This window comes from Mchenga conophoros, linkage group LG1 (genome assembly GCF_057382185.1).
Source record: "Mchenga conophoros isolate Kocher_MC1m ecotype Shallow Benthic linkage group LG1, M_conophoros_male_GT1.1, whole genome shotgun sequence".
NCBI classification, from domain to species: Eukaryota; Metazoa; Chordata; class Actinopteri; order Cichliformes; family Cichlidae; genus Mchenga; species Mchenga conophoros.
In genome coordinates, this window is record NC_140526.1 from 32983221 (window position 1) to 33006388 (window position 23168).

Sequence of the window (23168 nt, forward strand, 5' to 3'; positions counted from 1 at the left end):
GCTGGCTGTGATGAATCAACAATCAATACGATAACCTGTGTGAAGCTTAATCTGAAGATAATCTATCCCAATTTTAGCAAAGATTGAAAAGAATTTGACCAATGACTTTGACCCTTTGCTTAGACACTATAGCACTTGGATCTAGAGGTGTTAAGAGACTTCAGAAAAGAATGGGTACCTACACAGCTATGCTGCTTGGCCACCAATAAACTTTTTGAGGGAATTCAAACTGAACCAGTGAGCAAAAACAATCAATTATCTGAGCTTGTTTGATTGAAAGCTTAAAGGTTTCAAGGGTTTGTGCCTTCAGCCATTTAGAGCCAGTACCCCTCAAAAGCCGGTCTTTGTATAAAAGTGGTTCCTCAACAGTTATTGCAAACTTTTTTGTAATGTAATGTCATTTTAGGCCAAGATTCAAGAGAAACACACACAAAAAAGGCTTCAAACAGCACAGTAGCACCAAGATCCAATAAGCCCTCATCTTCACCCTTCAATTACATCCTTGAAAATGGAGCTGATGACACTCCAGTACTTTTGCTATTTAAGGCCTTTTAATACACTTTATAGACACTTAAAAGGTAAATTATTAAATACTAAAACAAATACTCGCTTTGGGACAGAGGTCTTCTTCAGAAGAGATGCCATGATTTGATAACAGAACGTAAAATGTTTGCAATCCAATTATTTTTTTAAAAAATACCTTGCCTTTGCATTTTATTAAACCTAAATGGCCTTTCCTCCCAATACGTATTAGAGTACAAGATCATCCTGGTCACTTACAATACCAGTAGTTCTCTGCTCCTGATCTCTCGGGGACAAGTTCATACTTCATCCTAATCCCTCTTCACCATCAAAAATAAACCTGTATGTGTTTAACTTTGTATTTGTGAGTCAGGTGTCTGTACCCACTCAGCCCCACTTCAGCGTGGTTTAATGTGCCACAGCAACCCCCTGAGCTCTAATATCATCTGAGTCTTTCTTCATATTCTATTCTTAATGCGTCTGTTGCTGCTGAACTTTTCAGGCTGACAGGCGATAAATATTAATAGGAATGCATAATGGAATGAATATTGGGAATTATAATATACATAATATTAGGATGAGCAGTCTGAGTCTATCAAAATGATATTGTCAGATTTCAGTCCAACTTTCACATTGCTTTATACTTTTAAGTTTTTAAATGCGAATGATTTTTTTTTTTATAGATAAAAATCACTGAACAGCAGCTGCATAGAAAGAAAGAAGTAAAAATCAGAGAACTCATTTCCGTTGAGACATTGTGTCTCTGACATTGTGAGCTTCAGAATGTCATTTTCTGTGTTACAGGCTGGTGTTCGGTTTCTTTTGCAAATGAGCTTACCAGAGATCCTCATTAATCAGTTTGGGGGGGGGGGGGGGGGGGGTCTTGGCAGCGTTGGTGCAACACAAAAGAATATTTTTGTTTATGTTTTCTGTACATTTCTTGTTTTCACCAATTTTAAATAAGCCTGCGGCACATTTGACAGTGTTCTGTTTTGAATGAGTGTAGCGGTGGAAACAATGGGATAGTGGCAGCAGAGGGAGCTTGTTAAAAGAACAACAGCTCTGGCTTTCATGAGAAATGAGTATGCCGACGACTGAAGTCATGCTGTGCGAGGATCCGCAGACGCCGTGAGATGCCTGCACACAAATGCACATGCCTGTTCCTGGAATGGTGGTGTGAGAGCGAAACAACGTCCACGGGTACAGAAAGAGTTCTTTCATCCAACATGTGGTCACTTTTGGTAAACAGTGTTTGAGAAAAATGAGCAGCCATTTCTGTCTATGCTGTATTTTTTATAGGTTAAAGATGTGCTTTATTTACATATACAGAACGTCAGGTGTCTCCCTGGGCTTGCATTGAAAAATTAACATGAGAAAGATCGTGTTTTAGAAAGGAAAACTGGATTTTATTTAACTATAGCCGAAAACTTAAGAAACAGAAAACCTACACTTATTTTACACAATTACACATTTTATTGGCTTTTTTTTTTTTCTTTTCTAAATCGATTGAAGCAGTCAGTGAAATGCAGCGTGATGTTCATGCCTGGCATACACCGAGACCTTGATTTCAGTCCAGTCAGACTTGAATAGAGAAACATTTGAACCTAAGGACATTGATTTGACAGCTGCTCACTCATGAGTTGTCCCACAGTGCTTCACAGTGTTCCTTCAGATTCTTCCAGATCGCAGGCATTCAATCTCCTTCAACCCTGAATCTACCCTTACCATCAAATTTCATCAAATTTGAAGCAGGCTGGCATGAAAGGCAAATGATTACAATCTGCTCTCCTGATTGAACTCCACTAACCTTTCTGCCACAAATGTCTCTTTGAAAAGCACCATCAAATATCAAACTATTCCTTTTTCTTCCATCGGAAGGGCTGAGGGGTCCAGTCCACATTGCTTCATCTGGACTGCAACGTCAAACAGGTAGTCGTAGCATTCGCACCTGGAAAACACAGGAAAGATGCAACAGAAATTATTAAAACTAATATGCTTTTGCAAGATTATGACACAAAATAAATAAATAAAGCCATAAGCAGAGATGGTCTGACCTTTGCACTTTAGTAGAGGGGATTTGTGCAGTCAGGTAAAAGTCTTAAGTCCTGGAGTCTAAGTGGGTGTTGTACAAATTAGTTGCTTATCACGTCATGTAACCACTAGGTGGCGTTTTAGAGCACCCGCTATTTATATTTTACTGTATATCAAATGTAGAACAAACAATGAACATTTGTATCTCTGATAATGTTTATCACATAATGCCAAATTCCTGTTGAGAACAGGTGAAACTATATCAGTGAATATTGACATTGACAAAATTTGCCATGCTGCCACAGACATGCCCTGCAACAAAACCTCGAAATTTTTACAAGTTAGCATAACAAAAGCTTTTAGATTAAACTAACCAAAGAACAAGTATATAAGATTCAATCAAAATGGGGTGTTATTGTGTTTATTCTGTCACACAGGCCTAGAGAATGGTCAGCAACCATTTGGCAACCAGTCAGGAGGGAAAAGTGTTCATCACCCAGCTGGTTGCATACTGGTTGTTGGGAACAGTGATCAAAGGGGAGGTTTGGACACTAGCATGTGGCTATGGTCACCACTAGATTGGTTGGAATATGCCAACTTGTCGGCAAACAAACAGCTTGCCAAGCAGTATTGAAACTGTTGAAAAATGTGATGAACTGGAAACCGAGAACGTTCACCTTGAAAGTGAAAGTCCATCATGCTCCATCAATTTGGAAAACATTCCCTTGTACTCAGAAAAAAGTCAGTGTCTTGCATGCAAACTATAGCCGACTGCAGGAACTTCTAAAATAATCAGAAACCAATCTTTGAGACAGATTTCACCTGATGAAAGCCAGCAACCACTTGGGAGTACACATTTTTCGTTAGCAACCAGAGGTTGGCAGAGGGTTGCCTTTGTGACTGTGGTCTGAAAATGGCAAAAACCTGTTAAATTCAAAGTAGTGAACTTCCTGTTATATTGAGGCAGTGGTTTCAAAAATATTTCCTTTTTCAAAGCCATTCTTCATGATGCCGGGGCATGGCGTTAAATGAAAATGCAAATTTTTCATCATAAAGCATCATCTAGATCTGAAGGCTCTTCTGAGTAAGCTGGTAACTGTGCAGGGGCGGGTCTAGCAAAGTGTTGGCAGGGGTCCATGTAGGGCATTAAAAGGGAAAGGGGGGCACAAGGAAATACTTTCTTATTCTCATTTAAAATGTCTCACTTTTAAAAAAATAATTATCTGAGTCTTACAACAAACGATTGATAGATTGATACATATATACCATCAGAACAGTGTACATCACAGTCACAACAGTGTTTGTTTTCATTGAAAGGCTTTATGATTTTTCCTATAATGGCAGGCCGGTCTCTAGTCAAAATGCCCGGGACGATTTTTTTTGTCCCAGTCCAGCTCTGTATGCAGCTCATCTGCAGTCTGGTGTTACCTACATCTTCCTATTCAGAAGGCAGAATTTCCGAGTTCTGAGTACAATCGAAAGCACCACGACTGCAGTTTTTTGTGTTGCATGTAAAAAGCGAGGATAGAATGGCTAGGATAAAATCAGGCGTGGGATTTCTCTCGTGGAAATGTGCACATTATTTTTTCCTTTCTATTGGTAGGTGGCACAGTGCACTTGTGGCAAGTAAGCAAGCTAGAAGACTGGCAATCTTGCTGGGTATCCAGTTACGGAAGCAACACATTAACAAGAGAATTCTGAGTTAAACCAAAGTTACTTTCCCTAGTAACTAGTTACTCTGAAAGTAACGAGTAACTTGAAGTAACTGAGTTACTTTTGATAGAAGTAACTAGTAATGTAACTAAGTTACTAATTTAAAGTAACTTACCCAACACTGCTCATTAGTGATATGTAGATATGTTCGGGCTATCTTTTCATTAACCACAAGAGGTTTTGGACTGATTGGACAACGTATGTATGACTTACAACAACTTAAAATTTCATGGTGAAAGACAACCCTAATGGAAACTCCAAATCTTAACAATTCACCTTCTACGGAAAGTTTGACAAACTATACTAGAAATGTCAAAAACTTCATCAAAAGTCTTGTTTTGCATATCTTATCATGTTTATAGCAACAAGTGGAATAGTGCAGTGAAATAAATGCTCACATAGTCTTCGCTTTTTCCCACGACTCGCCCCACACATAGACACCATGCCTGCGGACAAGAACTGCACATGAATCTGGGTATTCTTCCATTGCCCGAGCCATCCGGTCTTTCAAGTCCTTCTCCTCTGGTGTATTTTCAATAATCGGCACAACCAGGAAGTCATCATACCTGTGTAAACATGACAAATGACACAAAGGCTGATAACTGCTAAAGTTGTTCCTTTTCACCCTTTTCCCACCAGAGTACAGTCAGATACATGCTCTATATGCTTGTTCTCGGAGGCTGACGCTGCCATCAGCTTGCCAGAATCTTTGATTGGGTGGCAATCAAAAGGAGGCAACACAGTGAGGGTAAATCAAGCTTTGAACTTAAAATAGTTGAGCATGAACCCTGTGAGGAGTTGCTGTTTCTCTTATTTGCATTTTATAACCAGGTTTTAGACTGCTGATTAAACAAAACAACCTCAGACCTGTGCAGCATGTTAAAAGCTAAACAGTTCATCATTTAATATAATCTGCTGCCACCCTATTTCAACAGGGTTTAACCATGGTGCCAAAATTTCCTTCATTCATTCAGCTGTGTGGTTAGATAGCTATCAGTACATAACAATGAACACTGCATAAAAGGTTTCCTAACCAACATCAGGGTTATTGGGAAAGAGATGGCAATAAACACGGGCAAGATGATGATGTATAAATAGCCAACATATTAAAAAAAAAAAAAAAAAAAAAAAAAAACCCCTCTTCAGCACATACTGCGGTTATGCTTTTCTTAACCCCGACCAAAACAATAAACCAAACATGTTTCCACGGAAAGCTCGCTGAACTACTAGGCAAATGCTGGAAATTTCTACTGCCAGATTGAAAGTACACGAGCTTGTGCCAAAACCCTGCCTCGACTTAATCATTCTCGTTGGACAGGTTTCCACTTCATTTACCATAATTGTTCTCAGCTCATGAGTTTGTTTGGGATACGTTGGATAACATAAAAATAAATAGTCTATACCAGGGGTCGGCAACCTGCGACTCTTTAGTCCTTCTATTGCGGCTCCGCGTGGTTTGGGAAAATAAATTACAAGTACTTAGCTGAAGTGTATTTTTTGTGTTAGTTCTTTTTAAACTTGTAGTTCTAAATTGGAAGATTATTGTGATTTTGAAATATAAAAATAAAATTATATTTTATTATTTTTCGTCGCTCAAAATAAGTGTCACACTCGCGGAAGCCGGTATACACGCTGAAACGCCATGCATTTACAGAGACTTTCAACCCCAGGTTGGCCAATTATGCACTGCAGACCACGCCCCGCCACACACATTTACCAGGTAAAATAAATATAAGTAAATAATATTTATGCAGAATTTTACAAATATTTATTTTTCATTTTTTAGTAAATGGCCTGTATTTGTATAGCGCTTTACTAGTCCCTAAAGACCCCAAAGCGCTTTACACATTCAGTCATCCACCCATTCACACACTGGTGATGCAAACTACACTGTAGCCACAGCGCACTGACAGAGGCGAGGCTGCCGGACACTGGCGCCACCGGGCCCTCTGACCACCACCAGTAAGCAACGGGTGAAGTGTCTTGCCCAAGTGTCTTGCCCAACGACCGAGACTGTCGGAGCCGGGGCTCCAACCGGCAACCTTCTGATTACAAGACGAACTGCCAACTCTTGAGCCACGATCGCCCCGTTGCATAGTAGCATAGTGCTTTATTCCGATATAAGGGTGGCGGCTCACAGCAGTTTTTGTTTGCTGGATCATTTTAGTTCAGCTGGGTGTCTTTCCTTTTTGTTATATTTCTTTAAGAGTTCAAAATGTGTTCGTTACATAAATAAAATGTAATTTTCTCTGTAGCACTTCATGGATTTCATAAGCAACACACTTTAGTTGTTCACAAAAAGCATAAAGGTAAAAAACAATACATACAGTGTTATCTTCATTTTAGATGTCAAAAAGTATTTGCAGCTCCCAGTGTTTTCCTTTGCATAGAAACCGGGTCCAAATGGCTCTTTGGGTGTTCAAGGTTGCTGACCCCTGGTCTATACGTAGCCTCAAGTTTAACATATCTAGTGTCAACCACTTCATTCAAGTTTGTGTTTCTACTCCTTTTCCGTGACCATATTTGCATAACAACTTTGTTACACCATGAGAAAATAAATAAATAAATAAATGCTTAGAAGCTCGTTGGACTTCACTAATCCTTGCTGCTTGATTGCATACCGATAGTTTGTGCCTGAGGTGCCCTTACGAATCCCCTTGATCATCTCCTGGTGTGTTATCCTGAACTCTTTGCCAGGATAGAGCAGCGTTGCCATGACAGCAGCCTTCGAGTGGGTGTGTATAACTGCCTGTGCCCCTGTATTTTAGCAAAGGAAGAGGAGATTTTGATGTGTGAGTGTTGTCTATTGGTACAGTCTTTCGCAAACGATAATTTAAAATAAAATAAAAAGTTGTACCCTTCCCCTAACAATGACCTCAAGTTAATGGTTTTCTACAATTGAATTTTGTTTCCATGACAAAACGGTGTACCCATTTAAGTGAACATAATCACAGCATTTAGTACATGAATCAGGAGCATGCACCACTCCCACATTTCATTTAGCTTTTTAAATTAGAAAACATCTGTAATTAAAGAAGTCTTTTCTTTTTTCTGTGTGCTGTACTAAATCATCACTCAGACTAAAAGAACTGCTTCATTTAAAAGATCACTTACAGATCTTTTTCTTTTTTTAATTGGTGTATGCAAATAGTGGCTAACGTGGGTGGTAAGCATTGTGCAAAGAGCGACTAACCTCTCATAGTATAGGCGTTCATAAAAAGTGGTGTGCACTGGCTCTTCTTCAATGTCTTCCAGGCAGGAGGACAGCTGATGTCCCTCTCCTCCATGTCACAAACAAACATATCTTCTGGCTGAAGAACAGAGTTTCAAAACTGTTGATCACTCACATCAATCTGCTCTCTATTGGGCAGAACAAAGTTTCACACCACTTACAGTCTCCTCACCTGGATTCTCTCTTTCTGAACACCTGATGGTGCAATGTAGATCTGGTCTCTGTAAGTTTTACAGCAAATACAGTTAATATCATGAGGATAACGTAGTACATCCTTCTGATGTGAACCTAGAAGTTATTTCTTCATAACTCCATGAGAAACTAAGGGTTTCCACGTCAGAAAAAAAAAAACTAGTAACTTAAATTTAGAAGGTATTGCATGGCGGCTCAAAATTTGACGTTACTTTTCCATGTTCATAATTCCATCAATTTTGGCACAATCTCCAACACCACTGGCTCAAATGCAGCCCTGAACCAAGACACAGCCTCCACTGTGTTTTACAGATGGCAGAAGACAATGCTGTAGCTGTCCCCATGCCTTTTTAGTCCACTTCCTGTATACCACAGCCTTTTTTTCTCCACCCTTTCCCTTTCTTAAGAACCATTTCTGACGAGTCTTCTGCAAACACTAGATGGACCAACTGAGGGCTAGAGGCATCTCCAAGTTCCTGCATCAAGTCTTTGCTTTTCCTATTTCCTAAGGACATGACTCAAAAAAAATGTTTATCTGCTGAATATCATCTGCTTGCATTTTTAAGCCAGCTGCTTCTTTTGTCCTTTACTTGTCCAGTTTACTCAAATTTTTTAAATGACACTGCGCACCATGTGGACATACGTTTTCACTTAATAGCTTTTTTAAGAAATCACGTCACTGGTGCAAAATCACTTTATATTGTACCATCTTTTGTAGATTCACCTAAAGAAATTGGAACAAATGATTTCCAAGACGTACAAGAAAGTCTGTCTCTTGGAATCAAACTATATCCAAGGACAAAAAATATGAAAAGGGGTGGTTCAAGACTTTTGCAATCCAATTTCACTTTTTTCTTTTTCCACCAGTTAAACACAAAGTTGGCTCAGAGTTTGGCCGTTCAGCTGGAGCACTTTATTGCTCTGCCTTTCCATTTACTTGGAACCGTCTTTGAACTGCAGTGTAAATATCACAACTGTTATGTGTGTAAATATCATGTGACATTTCCCTAATACAGCATTCTCTTTGTTAGAAAACCTGGTATTCTATAGCCTTGTTCACAAGACCTGATGGAACAAAGCCTGGAGTGAAATGCAAACAAATGCAAGTGGCAGTGTTAAATAGAGAAACTCAGCTGATTCCCTCAAAATCTCTGAAACAACCTTTCTTTTTGCTTAAATGTTTTGTGCCTTGACATTTCCCAATAGAGTCTAGTAGATGGAACCATTGTTCCCGTCTTTATCTAGCAACAAACATTTCCAGATAGAGGAGTAGCTTATTGATTTTGAGTGCAAGTTTCGGTGAGGCTGCCTCAGGCTGTGAGTCATTTCTGAGTCAAACCAAAGCAGCTGTGAAGAGGAGGGTGGGGGGCAGGAGAAAAAGGCAGAAGAGCTTAAAATTCAGCCCTGCGCTTACAGCAAACAAAAAAACCCCGAACAACAACACACTTTTGTGTAAAACAACACTACTGCATAATGTATTCTGGCTGCCTGATCGATTCAACATTAGGTCCAATACATATGATTTGTGTTGTTTGGTGATATTTTCTTTTTATCATCACAAAATGCACTGAGGTGATAAATGTCATGGCCGTAAATTACCACGGCATACTCCATCTGTAATGACACAAGCCTGCGTCAAATGTGTCCTATTTTTTTTGGCGGGCGGGCGGGGGGTATGATGTTAAAAAAAAAAAAAAAAAGTCAAACTGAAAGATAGTTATTCTGTCAAACTGCAGGCTTTTTGAGGAATGATCCAAAGTGGAGCTTACAACTGCTCATTTTCTATTTGAATCTAAAGGTATAATCATTCAACAAGATGGAAAACTCTCCCTCAAATCATTTTAGAGTTGCCAGTGTGCATGAAGCTGTGGCTGAATGGTTATCTGGCTTCACTGGAAGTTTCATCAAGTTACCTTGCTGGCTTAAATAAATGTCTGCCATTCCACTCTTCAAAGAGATTTGCTAATGGGAGGTGCTTTCTTTGTAGCTGCCTTCCAAGACAACATAGTTCAAAGATGCTTGTAATAACCTGTCAAAGCCTTCGGTTTGAATTCTGTTTCATTACAGCAAAACTACGGCCTTCTGCTTTTAACCTAGATTCACACACACTGTCAAAACTAATATAACAAACTCCCTATTAGCCTCACCGAATCCTGAATCACTGCCATGCACACACATCCACCAACAAAAAATATTTTTTGGCATCTTCGGCGTTTCCAAAGACATTCGTATTAACGGTGTGCCAATCAGTAATTTTAACAGGAAATATCCTTCACAGATGAGCAACAGAGGATAAGCCTCAACATTTCCAATATTTCACAATGCTCTGCATTGTAAGTTGAAAAAAAATTAAAAATTTACATACGAACCCTTGTTTCAGACTTATCCCTCCACCCGTCCCAGTCACCCATCCCAGCTGGTAGAAGAGCCGACATAACTCAGGAATGAGGACACGTGGATGGTCCTTGTCCTGTAACAGACGCAAAAGTGTAACTTGAGTAACAACAGTTGAACACGTTGCGTCAGCCAGCGTCAAGAAAAGTAAAAACTCATGCACTGCATTTTAAACTTTGAACGCTACAACATTTACACGGCGAACTTCAGTGTCTGCTGATACTTAAAATTGAACGGTATTTGCACATAAAGATAAAATTAACTAGATATTCACAGATAGGGTGGTTAAGAGCCAGATACTTTTTTCCCCACCTCAATATGAAGCTTTGTTTCCCCGGCACAAAAGAATAAATAAATACCAATTAAATTACAACTACCAGTAGCCTATTTGCTTTTAATGTTATACCAAGATACAATCACTTTTTATTGTAGCAAATCAAGGTTTAGTAATGTGGCAACTACATTAACAGTGGAATTTATGTCTGTAAGCAGTACTTCAAATTGCCATAGCAACAGTTCATAGGAAATTATTTGCATATAAAGACCAAAAATGAAAGTCCTCTTTTTTGACAGCTTTACAACCATATCAATCATGGCAGTTCATACATTAACCTTATTAGAAAAATGACATAAAAATCAGGCTTACAGCATTTTATATATCCATAATGTACATTATATAGATTTAGTTTACGAAGACAAACGTTTTCACCGATTCTTTTAACTACAGCACCCTTCGAACCCTCAGCTGGGCCAATAGATTTTAAACGCGCACATCATTAAGCCGTCTACCTCACTAACATCACGCATGAAGCTCAGCTGTAAAGTTACAACCAACAAACTACTCTCTGCATTGTCACTGGAATTCAGTGAGTGATGCAGAAATATAAATGTGACTGAAACTTGATTCTAAATCTGCTGCCAAGTCTCTTGTACTCTGGAATTGTAGCTACTAAAACACACAGTGCAACACCTAGAAAACCGACACAATCAACTCCTTTTATTAGCCCGTGGGTGAGTCATTTTTCAAACTAATTCAGTTAATACATCCTAAGCTTCAAGGTGTGACTGTTGTATTAGCAAGGATAACACAAAGTGCATCAAAATAATTAACTTCAATTAAAATGTTTATTATTTTATTTTATAATTTTTAACAGCATTAACTTCCTGTCTTTTGCATTTTACTGTAACAGTTTTCAAATTCTCACAAGTTTTTAAATCACCATCTCGCTTAAGAAAGGCATTTAGAAGACTTCAGTTTATACAAATACCTTAACATAAATAAATAAAAATCTCTCATGTCACGCACTACACTTGCCTGCTTTTCAGTGGTCTCTTGACCTGCATCTTGAAAGTCATCGCCGGTGCCGCAAAAAGACGACATCTCCTGTCAAAACAGTTAACGGCATTTAAAAGATGTGTCATAATGTCAACAGAAACTGGGCAACGTAATCGGTAACACTTTATTTGGTGGAAGGAGGAAGAGCGAAGTGATTTAAGGTCAAAAGGGAAAAGGATCAAGGAGGAAGAAGAAAGAATTACAGTTGGACTAATTTCCCTTATTCTTTATTCTCCCACATGTCAGTTTCCAAGAACTGACATGTGGTTTCCTTTGATCAATCTTAGATGCTGAGTAACATGTAAAAGGTTATGCTCCAGCTTGAAATCCCTTGAAAACACATTGTTAAATGTATTTTCCTATTATACAAGCATTTAGGCTCTTTTCTTTCATTAAGACATAAATTTTCCATGCCTCACTAGATTCAGAACCAAATACAATGATTTATATTGCATTTCAGCACAGGCGAGTGAGAGCAGCATGGCACTGGCATTAATAAATAGAAAGCACTATCATTAGTTTGACGATGAAGTGCGAAGGAGTTTCTTTTATTTGGAGACACATCGTCAATGAGGAAATGAAAAGCAATCAGCAAAGCAGACCATGACAGACAGTCTTTCATATTTACAGCTTCCCATGGTCACACCGTCTGCACGGGCATTAAGCACTGCGTGAACGGTTTGTTTTATTTGTGACTGCCTTTACTTTTAATGGATGATTTTTATTTTTTTTTTTAAAGGAACTTCTTAGCAAATCTTTTGCTAAATATTAACACCCAACTAAAACAAATTAACACACTGGTTTAACATAGTTGCATAACCTAACTGTAACTGATGTCTGCAAGCTACAGCTATCCAGAAATGGCTGAAGTTGAATGTTGGATGAATTTCGCAGTGTGGATCACACTAATTACAGTTAACTGTTTCCTTTATTCTGCAGTACAGCACTAAAAGTCCATCTGTCCTGTATTTTTTTTTCCTTTTTTTTTTAAATTTTTAATTAAAAATTAAAAAAAAAAAAAAAAAAAATTAAAATGGCCAAAAGTTGCTTTCTGTCTTTGCTTCCTACATTTTCACATGGAAAGGTAAATTTATGTCACAGACATTCAAGAAAGAGATAAATAATAAACCATTATTTCAAGTAAATATATAAGGGATAGGGATTTGTTTGTTTTTTTCCTCCATAGGGGACTTTTACATAATGAGGTGCTTGTTTATTCAAACATTCTTCTATATCACATTATTGAAATACCACAAAAAACACACAGATTCCTATTAAAGACTGTAACAAACTCATTCCCCACTGCACAACGAGGAGCTTTGTTTTATGGCTTATCTGAGATTCTAACTGCACTGAAAGAAAGACATAGCGGTAAATAACATAATATACATACATGTTTCTAGCATTTGCGATTCAACGTGCAGTAAAACTTTTGGCTTGCATAGCAGGTAGTTACGTACCGGTCTACTATTACAGAGGGGAAAAGCCTATTTTATGCCACATGCCAAACACTGGCAGTACAATTACTTAAAGGTTGTTGTAAATGTGCAATTCCAGTTTGAGAAATAAATAAATAAATACATATATTTATGGAAAATAAAACACAAAAGGATAAACCTTTAATATATTTTCTATCAGCCTTGTCATTCATTTCTGATATGCAGATTTTCACATCAAATATTAACTAATCCATTATATTCAAGACGTTTATCGTCATATACACCGCAAAACACAAGTGGTTACGCAGAACAATGAAATTCTTACTTTGCAGGTTCCCTTCACACAACTAAATAACAACTAACTAAAATGAAGAATAAACTTAACCCTGAGCATAGAGCATATATAACCACGGCGTACTTTTCAGTTCAGTTTCTAAAATCATACATACTGTCAATATAAATGCAGTTAAAGAACATACGTGGACTTTACATTTCACCTCAAGCATTACCCTGTGCACCACAACTACACAGGTGACTTTTCGGTTTGTGTTGCAGTTTCCAATGAAATACAGGCTGCTTGCTAACCTACATAATATATATTGTCAAGTCGAACATATACCATTTGCTACACTGTGATGAAAACAATAAAATCTGATTTATCCGAGTCAGTTTACACCGACAGGAATAATTAGACAGCGCTGCAGTGCAAAACATAGCTTTGATGTTAACTTTGACAAGTGACAGCACATATGAAAGTCTTCTTCTTCGAGGAAACATATGTTATCGCAATGCTCACAACTCAGCATTCAGTGTGAGAAGATGCTCGTTCATCTCAAACAAGGGAGGATTATGGGAGTTCATCAACTAAGTTCCTGAGGCTGAGCTCAACTGGTTGCACGAAAAGTTTGCAGTTGTACCATTTGTGCTAATAGCTATGGCTAACATGTAGCAGTGACGATAGCTTCGAAAAATGGTTCCCGAAGCGTGAAGTCTCGTCGTCAAACGTTAAAACAACGACTCGTTTACCTCGACTCTGTAAGCTCAGTAAAATAAAAGTGTAAAATACACCCACTTACTGGACTTTTGGTGCTAAATCAGTCTGTGTGCGATATCAGCGTTCGGACGTCATCAATACGCGACGTGCACAAGCGCGCGTGCAAATACACAACACCGGATGTGATGGCTCATAAACTTTGGCATTTAAACATTTTCGCAGAGCCATCTGCGTTATACGAGCAGGGGGGAATAAAATAAAACAAAACAAAAAGTATTAACCCTTTATGGGGCACTAGTTGAAATGTATATGTAAATTGTCAATTCTAACTCTAGGCTTGTTTTTTTCTTCACTTGTGCGACTTTTTTCAAAACTGTTTATTTTTATGCTGTAAATCAGGCCCAGTGAAGTTACTATATATGGTTACTCACTAATTTAGGGCGCACTTCTTTTTTTTCAAAATAGTGTGTATATAAAAACTATAGGAAGAAACAAATATTTGAAGGAATATGTCTTTATGGACACTTTTTTCTTGACTGACACGTTTGCTTTTCACATATCAAAATGCAGCCCTGTCTAGTTACAGACAAAATCTTCACAAATTGCAATAACGTCCAATAAGATATTGTGGCTAAGCATGTATACGTTTTTTCAAAGGTTTATGTTAATTTAAGTTTATTCCCTGAACTGAGTATGCCTGTATATATAAATATAAAGTAGGCAGCTGCAACAGAAAAATTACACACTTTTAAGTCAATTTAAGTGTAAAAATTACACTGCTGTAAGGTCAAAACAAAAAAAATCACACATTTCACTATTTCTGGCTAGAGAATTTTCATAAATGAGTTAAATTTCTCAATGGATCACTGTACACTGATATACAAAGTTGTGACTATAACATTTAGTATGCATCCAATGCATTGTCAAGTATTGTCCTATATCTATCATAGGTTGTTTTGCTTACCAATGTAAGCTTTTTGTGGTAGTAGGAAGGGGTGAGAACCCCATTTGGAATGGGGCATTAAATTAAACCCATAAAAAGTAGAGTAACCATGCCAATGCACCGACATAACAGTTATTAGTCCACACCAGAATATCAAAGTGCAGTTTAATTCATTCAGCACATTTGTACCGGAATCTTTACTATACTATGCTGTGTATAATGTAGTATAATATATAATATGGATATATGGATAATATGGATAACAACTAAGCAAAGATGTGCAAGAATGAAACAATTTTTTTTAAATTACATATTGGTATAAAGACTATACTACATAACAAGGTATATCTGTAATAGTGTGCAGCCCTACAGAGTTGTGAAAATGCAGTGCAAGTCAGGACAGCATCCACAAACATTAGATGTTATGTTGAAAGAAATCTTCTGCCAAAACGTGGGGAACACTTGATTTATGTTGTTGGTCGTTGCTGTTGTTGTTTGGAGACTGTTGAGAGGTGGGGGTTCTCATGTGCAATCCTGCCATCTATACTATTTTCCGATAAACCCACAGTATCATCAACCCAGGCGATTTTCAGAGAAAATGTATTCATAACAGCATGTTTTTTTCTTAGCGCAACGGAGAGGGAGTGAAAGAGACATGTACTGCTTTATGTAATAACTTTGTTATTGTTCATTACCAATAGCAGGGGTGTTGAACTCCAGGCCTCGAGTGCGGGTGTCCTGCAGGTTTTAGATATCACCCTGGGTCAACACACCTGAATCAAATGATCATCTAAAACCTGCAAGACACCAGCACTCGAGGCCTGGAATTGCCTACCCCTGCCTATAGCATCGTTGTCAGCTATATGGTTTGCCTGTTCAGACTATACAGCATCTGCTACCCTTAAATGCACAACAGTGCCTGTGTTTTACCTGAAGTCAGAAACTTACAGATTATTTCATAAGAATTTGTGCGCCTAGTCTGAACACGCTATCTGTTGGCTTGAAGCCTTTCCACACAGGCACTCCTCCCTCAGTTCATCCTTCTATCTTGTTGAACTCACTCAAAATCCTATTGTGTATGGGGAAGAGAGACTTCAAAGAGCCCTGTGGGCACTCTGTGAAAGTTCCCACATTGGTCACTTTTTAATCTGTCAGACATCAATGAGGGTTTTCCTCTAGCTGAGGTAAGTGGAGCAGTAGGATTTGTGCAACTGTTACCTAAAAATGGCCAAATAATAAATACATAGATAAATGCTCTAAATGCCATTAGCTAGATATTTGATGATCTTTCCTAAACTGACCCAAAATATACAAAATTTATACACTGAGACTTTCCTGGGTCAAATATGATCCATATTCATTCAGATGGATTTTAGAACCATCACCATGGAAAAAAGGTGGCAATAGGGAAGCTTGAAAATGCAAAACTACACATGCCATGTCTGTGAGTATCTTTTTATCCAGCAGTGGTGACAGAGTTCACTGTCATGGAGTATAGGAGTGATGATATATGATCATGTATTATGTCATAAGGAACAGATGTACACTGTATTGCCAAAAGTATTCACTCACCTATCCAAATCACTGGTAGTGTTCCAGTCACTTTCGTGGCCACAGTATTTTAATGGGAACGAAATATCTAACAATAATATTATAGTATAATATAATATTGCCAAGCAAGCTAGAAATGTATTTGAACAACAAGGAAAACAGAATTCCAACTTAATTAAACCAAAAGGATAACATGTAAATATGATAAGATAAAAAAAAACTTGTTCTGGGAATTTATTTTACATTATAACCAAGTATAATCTTTTTTCTTTTTCTTTTTTTTTGACTGAGGGAATTGTTTATACGCTGGCATAATTCCTCCATGTTAAACAAGATAAAAACATGATTACTGTGCTATGCTACTTATGCATAGAAATGTATTCTATGCATAAGTAGCTTTTCATTTTCATTAACCTAATCCTATATATGACCAAGCAACAGTAAAGTCAGACTATCCAGTAGGGTTTATTTTTTATTTATATTTTTTAATAAAGCAGAAAGCCTGTGAAAGAAAAAAAGAATCAATGGATCAACTTGACTTTTGTGACATATATGAACAAGCACTCATTGCTTGTTTGCTTTAAAGCAGTACTTCTTCATAAGGTGAAATAAACTAATATACAAAATTAACTTTTTGTTTATGGTCATTTAAGATTTGGTTGCCTAGTTGTGAAGTATGATGCAATTAAATGCTCCTACCGTTCCTATATTAAAGTAAGCACAGATGTTCTAATAATCCACCTCTGGGTTTTGGAGCAGTGTTGTTATGCTATTATAAACAGAGAAGCAAAGGAAACAGTTTAAGTCATTTTTAATAAAATCATCAATCAATCACAAAAAGTGATTGCTTGCGTTGCTTTTAAGTTGGAGTATAACCACAATGCAACCAGCGATGCGTGAAAAAATGCAAAAAAATGTGTCACAAACGAGTTGACTGATTACACCATCTGATTATTTACAAACTCTCACCAGTTCTCTGAGGATGAGTGCAGTAAGCCAGCGTTGTAACGTGATTGGAGACAGGTTCCTTCCCGCCAGGTGGGAGCAAACGTGGCTGCCCAGAGGCTGAGCGAATTGCATGCTCAACCTTTGGTTGAGCCATTGGTTGCTTGCACTACTTCCACGTGGTTGCCAGATGTGAAAAAGTGCAAACCAATCATTAAGATGATGCCACCTATTTTTACTCTTGTGTGACTTTGCCACGAATAGCAGAGTTTTAGACAGTATCATACACAACATGTATTTAATCATTAGCATGTCTCTTTATAAGAAGTACTTTCACTCGTTCTTTTTCCAAAAGGGTCATCACAGTGGCATAAACTTTACACCAAATGTTCCTGATGCTGTTTTCCCAATTCCCAGGTTTGGGTCTCTGTCCATAATCAAACAAAGGCTCGTTCACTCGTAAAGCAAATGTGTTAACCACTACACCACAGAGCCATAGTGTTTGTATGCTTTACTGAAAAGCATTGCTTAAAAACATAATCTGTCCTGTCTTTAAAGGGAAAAAATGATAATCTCTTACAAGAAAATACATATGATGAAAACACCTCAATAGTTTTTAGGGAATTCTGCTGATTAAGAAAACATGAGGAAAAATCTCTGCCGCATTTTAAAAAGCCTGAGCCAGTGGAGCAGAGGTTTGGAAACAGGGTTCCTACGTGAGACCATAATAAACAAGCTTTTTACACCAAGATCGAAATATCTTTCAAATGCAGATAAATAAAGCAGCAAAAGAGCAGACAACTTCAGATTTGTCCAGACTTGGCTCCCTCACCAAGTTATGAGAATCTGAAAATTTCATCACGCATGGCCCCCGCAGTCTTTGCAGTGCAAAAAGAATATTAGAATAAAACACAGTTTGCCAATAAACCTCATACCAACTGTGAAGCATGGTGTTAGAAATTCTATGAGTTGGAGTCTCTTTGATTTCACACAAACTCCTGGCAATGTTGGGACAATCAGTTGAGGATCTTGTCAGCAGCTGTCCTTTCTCACATGTAGCTCACAGCTCACAGATAGTCTGCTTTACACGCCTGGATAGAACCCGCAGGAGGCAGGACACATGACGCCCACTCGCTCGCTGTGAATTCACTAAATGAACAATTACCTGGACTATTTTTACATGGGTTCAATTAGACATCACACAGACTTTGAAGTTGTGAGCTGGCGAGAGGAAAGACCGTTTAATGTCTGAACCAACTGAGTCTGACATTTGCATTCTAACATACAGCTCTGCTGGGTAATGTCTGTGGTTTCAGGTACTGGTCCGTCAATGATTCATCTATAAATTAGGCCTCATATCAAAGAGAGCTTGAAGATAATGCGAGGCCATATTTTTAAAGTATTTGACTGGAGCTTTCAGCAGAATAATGATCCTGAGCACACCAGCAACCAAGCTACAACAAGAAACATTTTTGAATCACACTGAAATGTTGTGGGATATTTAAAACCTTTAGTACATGCAAGAAAAGAAAAAAAAAGGGAAGGAGGAATGGCTGAAGATGTCAAAGTCAAAGGTCATATTAAAGATCTATAAGATAGTATGTTTGTTAAAGGGCCTGTCTCTTGATTTTATTTATTTATTAACCCTTTAAAACCGGTCAGAGTGGGCACGCTCCGTTTTGCGTAACTATTTTTAAATCCCGGTAGCACTGCAACCACGTGAGCTAGCGCAATAAATTTTTTTGCATATGAAACCGGAGGAGTTGTACTTACATCTTATGCCATCAGCTTGTCCTCGGTCACGGTTTCCTTCCACATATAGCTTTGCTAAAACTGCATAAAAAGCGCTTGCAGCAACAAAAACATAATATTCCAGAAACTCGCTTTGCCGAGCCGATCAGCTGTTCATAACACTTCCTACATCCATCAGCGTGAACTATCACATGTCCGCCATGACCTGCCCGGAACCGGAAGTGACGTCATTTTCGCGGAAATGTAGTTTTTTACCATCAAGGCCTCATGAGCCTATACTGGTGTTTTTAAAAGTTATGTTTGACTTTATGACTTTCTGTGTCGTTTCTGGGATGCTTAGGACTCATATTGCACTGCTGGAAATAGTTTATTTTGATGCATATGCTGCTTTTTTGCAAATTTGCACTATAATATTTATTTTCGTTTTTCCTGCAGTGTATAGAAATTGGTGTATTTCAAAAATAAAACTATGAAGACACTCAAAATAAATTTCCTGTGGTGGGAAACTAGTTTGTGCAACTTTTTTGTATTTACAGTTTTGAGGGATACGCCTCTTAAATTTCTCTAACTAGAAATATATGTTAAAAAACAAAAACGATTTTCAATTTTTTTGTAGTTTATTGCACTTTTTTGCAATTTATGTAATTACTATGCACTTAATGCATGCATATTATTAAAATTTAGGCTGTAATGGTTGTATTGATGTATAGCAACTTGAAATGCTCCCAAAAATGGCTCTACAACATGTAAAAATATAATATAAGCTCTGGCGGACTTGGTTCTATGGTAGGTCTTAAGGGGTTAATCAAATATTCCTTTTGGTGTACCGACAGTAACAAAGTGGACTGGCTGTTTGTTTGTGCAGTTTCCATGATGTGATGACTTTTCCCATGTTACTTTACAACTTAAAGGAGCGGCACCCTACCTGCAATTTTTTTGTTTCATGCCAGGTAATGTTTTATCACATGTTCAGTGAAGCACATAGTCGGCCAATTGCATGTTCAGCACAAAAAAATAAAAATAAAAATGCCTGCCTAAACAGAAACAAAAACACCATTTAGTAATTTAGAACAGGTTATATACATGTTCCTTTTTCTGAAACATTTCTGTACGTCCCTACCTAAATAAAACTACTGGCTGGTTGATAAGGAAGAAAATTATTTGGCAGAGTCCCATTCTATCTGCCCTCCAGTTAAACTGCTTTCCTTCTTGTTGCTTCCAGGCAATATGGGGCATCTCTGAGGTTGGAATGTCATCCAGATAGGGTCACAACTCATAACTGTGTACTTCCTCAGAATTGTTAGCAGGTCTGATCTGTTTTCCAGCGAAGATTAACCCATATAACAGAATTCCAGTCCAGAGCTGAACAAGGAAGTAATGGTTAGAACAAGCAAAAGATTTTTTTGTTGCAAGAGAAATGTGAAACGGAAGAGGAGAATGTCATTGCCTTCAATATACGGCACTGTGCAAAAGTCTTGAGAAATCCATCATTTCTTTATGAGCAATGCTTTAGTGAAACTTGCAAACATTCTTGGAAATACCGGAAAACTGGACAGTAAGGTGAAAACTACACCTGTAGATCAATACTTGTAAACCTACAATAATTTGAACCAGCCAATCTGTGAGAGACACATGGAACTGTTCACTCTGGTGGCTCAGAGACACTGCCCAGTGTTATATAAACAACACAGAAAAAGGTGATCTGCAGTGTGTCCAGTGGACATCAGCAGCAGAAGCTTGAAAGTCAATATTTGGTGTGATCAGTTTTATTCTTCAGCACAGTCTGAACTCTCTTAGGCAAGCTTTCTTGTCATTTCTCCATGCTTTCTGAAGAACATTCAAAGCTTTTCTTTTGATGTTGGCTACCTTTTGTTCCCTTCTAGGTAGATGTTCCCACACTGCTTCAGTAATGTTGAGGTCCGAGCTCTGGGGAAGCCAATCCATGGCTCATATTGTTTCACTGTGTGTGTTTCTATCGAGGTATGCTTTTACTGCATTGGATGTGTGTTTGGGACCATTGCCATGCTAAAAAAACCCCATATTTTTCCATTAATTTTGACAAGATCTCAAACCATGACAGAGCTGAGAAGACATTCACTGTAGTACCTCATTCCCGACCTCCCTGATACATGCTGCAGATGATATGAGCCAACAATTTCTCATTTGGATTCATCACACCATGGCTTTTTGAAACCACCCTTCCACTGAGGCCACTTTCTGATGAGGCTGCAGTGAACAGTAGATGGATCAACTGAAGAACCAGTGAAAACATTGTTCTGTTTTCATTTCCCTAAGGACATGACTTTTGCATCTACTGTATAGAAATTGTTTTTAGACCTGACACTTTTTCTTTTGTCATATGCTTCTCTAGTTACCTCAAATTTTTTAGAGACAGTTGTAGAGACTCATACTCTGACTATGATAGGCCATTGAAAATCTCCTTTCTGTCCCGGCTAACAGATGGATCCAAGTGCAGACAAACACGGGAGGTTCAACGTTCCAGCACCGACTACTCTGTGCTGCAGCGTTAAATAGTCCAGAGGGACGCTGCCTGATCAGCAACAGGTGTAGTAATCACTGCTGGCGGGTGGGCCAAGGGTGAGAGCCCACAATGAGCTCCACCCAGGCAAGCAGGAGAAAAAACAGAACAAACTTGTGGCCAACATGAGCAAGCCAGAGAGGCACAGGGACCATGACACTTTTTGGTGCATAAATCAACTATTAAATCAAAGTCGAATGAAAAAAATAGGAAAAGTATTATTTTTTGAAAGATTACTTTTAATAAAGTGAAGTTTAAAATGTGTTCTTTGCTAGGCTTTCTGTTATGTGTAGAAACAACAGTTGTTCATCCATTTAGTTGGGTAACTTTTTTATGCATGAAGGATTTCACAGATCAGTCTTAAGTGGCTTGAAAACAAAAAAAATGGTAAAAGGACTGGACAGAAAATGACTGAAATAGTAATGTCCAAAGAAAAACTTTGAAGCGCCTTCAGAAAGCCTGGAGAATTATTTCTCATGGTCATTTTAAACAGTATTTTTTATTTTGATGAGCATGTACACATAAGCAAAGTTTTTTTAAATTTTACAAATCTTAAATTCACAAAGTACATTTTTATTTATTAGGTTTTTTGTTTTGCTTTGTTTTGTTTTTTAGAGCTCTTCTTCAGTTGATCATATTGAGCATTATTGTTCTTTGTTTCCCACCATGGTATGTTAAATCCAAACACAGCGTTGAAAGCTCTGACTTAAAATAAAAGTCATGCAATCATGGTTTTAATTTAAAATACAATCAGTAGTTATGTATAAGCGTGTGGTCATGTCTATACAGTGGAATTACATGCAGAGTTATTTATGCATAAAAGTTTTAGAAACATCCAGTAAATATAGTTATTCCATTTCATCCATCCGTTTGCTTCCACTTATCCTTTTCAGGGTCGCGGGGGACGCTGGAGCCTATCCCAGCTGTCATAGGGCAAAAGGCGGGGTACACCCTGGACAGGTCGCCAGTCTGTCGCAGGGCTAACACACAGGGACAGACAACCATTCACACTCACATTCACACCTAGTGACAATTTGGATTAATCAATTAACCTATCCCCTCAAGCTGCATGTCTTTGGACGGTGGGAGGAAGCCGGAGTACCCGGAGAGAACCCACGCAAACACGGGGAGAACATGCAAACTCCACACAGAAAGACCCCGGCCTGATGGTGGAATTGAACTCAGGACCTTCTTGCTGTGCGGCAACAGTGCTAACCACCGTGCCACCGTGCTAATTCCATTCCATTTCAATTAAACAAAAATGCTTATGGAAATGAATTCGACAGTTGCAGTGTGTAGGTCACTGGGTTTGAATGCCTTGGGATTTTGAAGAGGGGAACAATGGTATGAAACATGATAACAGTAAGGCAGAGGGAACAAAGAATGGTTGCTAATTGGTCTGCACAAACCCAGTGAATATGCCACTTGAAAAAAGCCATGCTGTTTTGTAAGTGTGCTACTGTTTGTCCATTCATGTATCCCCACCCCAATATTAAGGGCTCCTTTAATATTGTCTTAAGGATGATGAAACCCATAGTTGGCTTTCATAGGTGTGCTTCGTTTTCCACATTTTGCCATTGCTTCA

At 38.2% G+C, this 23168-nt stretch overlaps 1 protein-coding gene across 1 annotated transcript; it reads right to left on the bottom strand.

The window, feature by feature from the left end:
• Positions 1-1811: 1811 nt before the first annotated feature.
• On the bottom strand, positions 1812-14051 carry apip (APAF1 interacting protein). Its single transcript, XM_085275713.1, has 8 exons — positions 13936-14051; positions 11400-11468; positions 10060-10160; positions 7671-7719; positions 7460-7577; positions 6888-7023; positions 4665-4832; positions 1812-2470 (listed from the first exon to the last, which is right to left on the bottom strand). The coding sequence occupies exons 2-8, from the start codon at positions 11463-11465 to the stop codon at positions 2371-2373; spliced, it is 738 nt and encodes a 245-aa protein (XP_085131839.1). The 5' UTR covers positions 11466-11468; positions 13936-14051; the 3' UTR covers positions 1812-2370.
• Positions 14052-23168: the final 9117 nt, after the last annotated feature.

What these genes read in the sequence shown, in the direction of transcription:
- apip (XM_085275713.1), bottom strand. Translation starts at nt 11,465, where the DNA reads ATGTCGTCTTTTTGCGGCACCGGCGATGACTTTCAAGATGCAGGTCAA. An exon ending in TTCAGAAAGAGAGAATCCAG is followed by an intron (nt 7,578 to 7,670) that starts GTGAGGAGACTG and finishes TCTGTTCTTCAG; the next exon opens with CCAGAAGATATGTTTGTTTG. An exon ending in GAACGCCTATACTATGAGAG is followed by an intron (nt 7,024 to 7,459) that starts GTTAGTCGCTCT and finishes GCTAAAATACAG; the next exon opens with GGGCACAGGCAGTTATACAC.